This window comes from Phocoena sinus, chromosome 9, assembly GCF_008692025.1.
Source record: "Phocoena sinus isolate mPhoSin1 chromosome 9, mPhoSin1.pri, whole genome shotgun sequence".
NCBI lineage: Eukaryota > Metazoa > Chordata > Mammalia > Artiodactyla > Phocoenidae > Phocoena > Phocoena sinus.
The window spans coordinates 4900004-4904358 of record NC_045771.1 but is presented as its reverse complement, the minus strand read 5'-3'; the positions used below and the strand labels follow the sequence as shown (position 1 = coordinate 4904358).

The window sequence follows — 4355 nt, the reverse complement described above, 5'->3', positions numbered from 1 at the left end:
CAACGGCAGAGGCCACAACAGTGAGAGGCCCGCGTACCGCAAAAAAAAAAAAAAAAGAGAGAGATCAAAATAGTTGTCCACGGGGACTTCCCTGGCGGTCCAGTGGTTAGGACTGTGCGCTTCCACTGCAGGGGGCACAGGTTCGATGCCTGGTCGGTGAACTAAGATCCTGCATGCCACAAGGTTCAGCCAAAAAAAAAAAAAAAAGTTGTCCACGGTCTTCAGACAACATAATACCTCCTCAGAAACATTTGTCAGCCAAGGTAACATTAAGGGGAAAATTATTACAGACAAGCATATACAATATTATCATCTAACTCACATATGTAAAACTGTGTAAATCCACAAGCTATGTATGCATATGTGTGTAAAGCAATAATATTCATCAAAATATAAACAATGACTGTCTCTGGGCTGGGATTCCAAATGACATTTACTTTCTTTGTATTTTTTTCTTTTAAGTTGTATAATGAATATCATTTTTACAAAAGCAATCAAGTTGTTTTGCAAAGAAAAAGTTTTTTCTCCAAATTTATTTTTTTAATACATTTATTTATTTATGGCTGCGTTGGGTCTTCGTTGCTGCGCACAGGCTTTCTCTAGCTGTGGCGAGCAGGAGCTACTCTTCGTTGCGGTGTGCGGGCCTCTCATTGCAGTGGCTTCTCTTGTTGCGGAGCACGGGCTCTAGGCACACGGGCTTCAGTAGTTGTGGCGCACAGGCTTAGTAGTTGTGGCGCACAGGCTTAGCTGCTCCGCAGCATGTGGGATCTTCCTGGACCAGGGCTCGAACCCATGTCCCCTGCATTGGCAGGTGGATTCTTAACCACTGCACCACCAGGGAAGCCCAAATTTATCTCCTTTTTAGCCTAATTGTATTTAACTTTCACTGTGACATTCTTTTCCTTTTCTTTCTCACTATCTTCTTGTCTGTGGAAATATTAAAACAATGATGGAACTCATGCCCCCTGCAGTGGGAGTGTGGAGTCTTAACCCCTGGACCACCAGGCAAGTGGAGACCAGGGATCAGGGAAGTCCCTCCCCTAATCTTAATATTTTCATCACTTCCTGCTGGTGCTCTGCCCAACACCTAAGGAAGTTGTACTCACTTGGTACCAATCTCTTTCCCTCACCGGTCTCACGTTCCTGCCATCTTTGTGACCACTGAAACAGAGTAGATGCTAAATATTTGTTAAACTAAAAAAGAAGTAATCGTTACTCCGGTAGGTGCCATATGAGGACAGGAGGGAGCAAGAGAAGGAAGGAAGGAAGGAGGGAGGGAGGGAGGATGGAAGGAGGGAGGATGGAAGGAGGGAGCTCAAATTCTAAGGGCTGAGGGTGAGGGCGGGAGGGCCCCAGCCCCACTCACTCTGGTTTGCTGCCTTCCTGGTCACTTTCACTCCTCTGTGTCCATGTCTATTACTCTGTCTGCAGGCGGTCAGCCTCTTTCCCTCCCTTGTCTTGACCCGCCTTTGCCAGCTCAGTGTCATCACTGTCATTGGGAAGAGTTGTCCCACACTGTGCAGCCTCACACATCTGCAACCGGAAAGACAAACAGACCAGCAGACACCTTAAGGAACCTGATGAGCAGCACAAACGGATAAGGTGGCCAAAGAGGCCGAGGCATACAGGTAACCAAACGTGGCTAGGATTACAGAGCACTGAATGAGAAAGTAAACAAAACAATTTCCCTCTCAAAACACAAAAAAGACCCAGAGACCAACCAACCAAACAACGGGAGCCACAGCTCCACCAGGAATTTGAAGTGGGTGGGTTTTCACCTGGTTTCCTCTTCCGTCTCTGAAGTTTAAATGAAACTCTGGGGCCCCGGGTACGCGTGTCCCCCCTCTGGGGGACAACCGGGCCTGACTTCCGCCTGCCCCAGGGCCTCCCAACTCATGGTCCATCCTTCTGTGACCTCATTCCCTGCCCTGGTTCCATGTGCCACTTGTGACTTAATCAAGATCAGATCTGTTTCGGCTACCAAGCCCCAGAGGCCCCAAGGGCCCCGTTCCTTTTCAGACCAGTCTGGGGGTGCTTTTAGGGCTCAGCCTCAGCAGACCATCCTTGCGCCCGGGCCCAGAGCGCCGGCTTCTCCAGGCACCCGTTGATGGGTATTTGGCTGCTTTTCCCACTGACCGCTCGAGGGGCTTCAGAGATCTCCTCCCGGGGCGCCTCGCTGCTGTTCTAGCGCCTGACTGCGGCCGGGTGGGCCCCCGCGGGCAATGGACGGCAGAGCCCCTTCGGCGCCTGAGCTGCCCGAACGGCTGGTGACGGCGGCGGCCGAGGAGAAGCACCCGCTGAGCAGCTTGGCCACGGCGCACACCTTGGCCAGAGTCCTGCGGCCCTGCTACGGCCCCCAGGCGTGGCAGAGCTCCTGGTCACCGCCAAACGACAAACCGTGGTCACAGGGTACGGCTCGGCCATCCTCCGGGTGCTGGAGCTGGAGCACCCCGCCGCCCGGCTGCTGCGGTTGGCGGTGCAGAGCGGCGACGGCGTGGCCTTCGTGGTGCCCCCGGCCCAGGCCCTGCTGGCGCAGGCAGAGCGCCTGCTGCGGGAGGCCTAGGCCGCGGCGGCCGCCGACACACTGACCCTGCTGCCGTCCCTGGCCATCCGGGCGCTGGGGCCTCTGGAGGACCCGTTCGGGGCCCTGCACTCGGTGACGAACACGCACAGGATGTGGCTGGCTGACTGCTTGACCAAGATGGTGGCGCATGCGTGCTGGGCCACCGGGAGCCAACAAGCGGCTTCCAGCCGGAGCGCGTGCGCGTGTGCGCGCTGCCCCGGGGCGCGGCTGGAGGACTCGTGCCTGCTCCCGGGCCTGGACCCGCCCGGCAAGCCCTGCGGCCAGGTGGCCATGGTGATGAGCGGCACCAGGTGGCTCTGATGGCCTGCGCCTTCAGCCCGCCGGCCCCATTGCCCCGGCCACGGCTCGTCTCTCTAGTCCTGACGACCTGACCGAGTTCAGGAAGGGCAGCGAGAGGCTGATACAAAAGCAGGTGGCCCAACTGGCAGCCGCGGCTATTAACGTGGTGGTGGTTTGGGGGAAAATTGACGAGGAGACCCTAACGCATGCTGACAGGTGCGGCCTCATGGTGATTCAGGTGAAGTCCCGGCGGGAGATGGTGTACCTGAGCGAGGTGTTTGGCACACCTGTGATGCCTTATCTGCTTCCTCCACTGGCGCCAAGGAAGTGTCAGAGGGTGTACGGGCAGGAGCTGGGAGAAGGTTTGGCTGTGGTAATTGAGTGGGAAACTCCAGGCCTCACCGTGGTGCTCAGGGAGGCCACCGCTGAGGGGCTACGGGGTGCAGAGTAGGCTGCCTACCAGGGCATTGATGCCTGTTTCCAGTTATGCCAGGATCCCAGACTGCTTCCAGGAGCTGGGGCCACAGAGATGGCTCTGGCGAAAATGCTCTCAGAGAAAGGAACCAAACTGGAAGGGCCCAGTGGTCCCACCTTCCTGGCATTTGCCCAGGCCCTGCAGTCTCTTCCTGAAACCCTGGCAGAGAAGGCAGGCTTAGCCGTCTCAGACGTGATGGCAGAAATGAACGGAGCTCACCAAGCTGGGAACTTCCTGATAGGAGTGGAGGTCGAAGGGATAATAAATGCGGCCCAGGAAGAGGTGTGGGACACCCTAATAGCCAAAGCCCAAGGACTTCGAGCCGTGGCTGACGTGGTACTACCGCTCCTGACTGGCCATGACATTGTAGTAGCCAAGAAAAGTCCCACACCTCACCAGGACCTGAAACCTGAACCTAAGAAGGCAAAGGATCGCCCATACCCCGTGAAAAAAAGGAGTCCTTGGAACAAATAAGTGGCAACATCCTCAACAAAATGGGGTTGCCAAAGAGGGCATCGCCACCCCAAAAATGAATGTTGCCTTGTATTGCCTCCACGTTTGCTGCTATTTGAGTCCATTTCTTTAGATAAAAACAACATCACCGTTAAAGTCCTTTCCATTGATTTACTTCCTTTCAGATTCTTGGCTTTTTTCATTTCCTGTTTCTCTCCATCAGATTCTGTTCTTTCCTCCAGGATTCAATTCTATTAAAGATTTTTAAATTGAGTACCTGAATTTTGGGGATGCAAGAAAGGGTAGGTATCTCTTCCCAACTGTTTGAGTATTCCTGCATGAATTCTAAATTTCTAGAATTTCTGTCTAAATGTCACTTTAGCAATCTGAGAACCTCAGTTTCAGCTTAAAGGAGTGGCCGCTCATTCCTGTTGTGATTATTTGGAAAAAGAAGGGAATGTTATTTTAAGGCAAAAAATCAATATAAAGGAGGAAAAGGAGCTGGCAGGCAGAAATATATTTTTTAAAAAGCACCCTTGGCATATACAACAAAAGATAAGAACA

General features: G+C 53.4%; 1 protein-coding gene across 1 annotated transcript; it reads left to right on the top strand.

The window, feature by feature from the left end:
• The first annotated feature begins 2222 nt into the window (after positions 1-2222).
• CCT8L2 (chaperonin containing TCP1 subunit 8 like 2) lies at positions 2223-3812 on the top strand. Its single transcript, XM_032643763.1, is given in 5 exon segments — positions 2223-2355; positions 2358-2723; positions 2726-2778; positions 2780-2895; positions 2897-3812. Coding segments are annotated over 5 exon segments (1584 nt in total).
• The last annotated feature ends 543 nt before the right edge of the window (positions 3813-4355 follow it).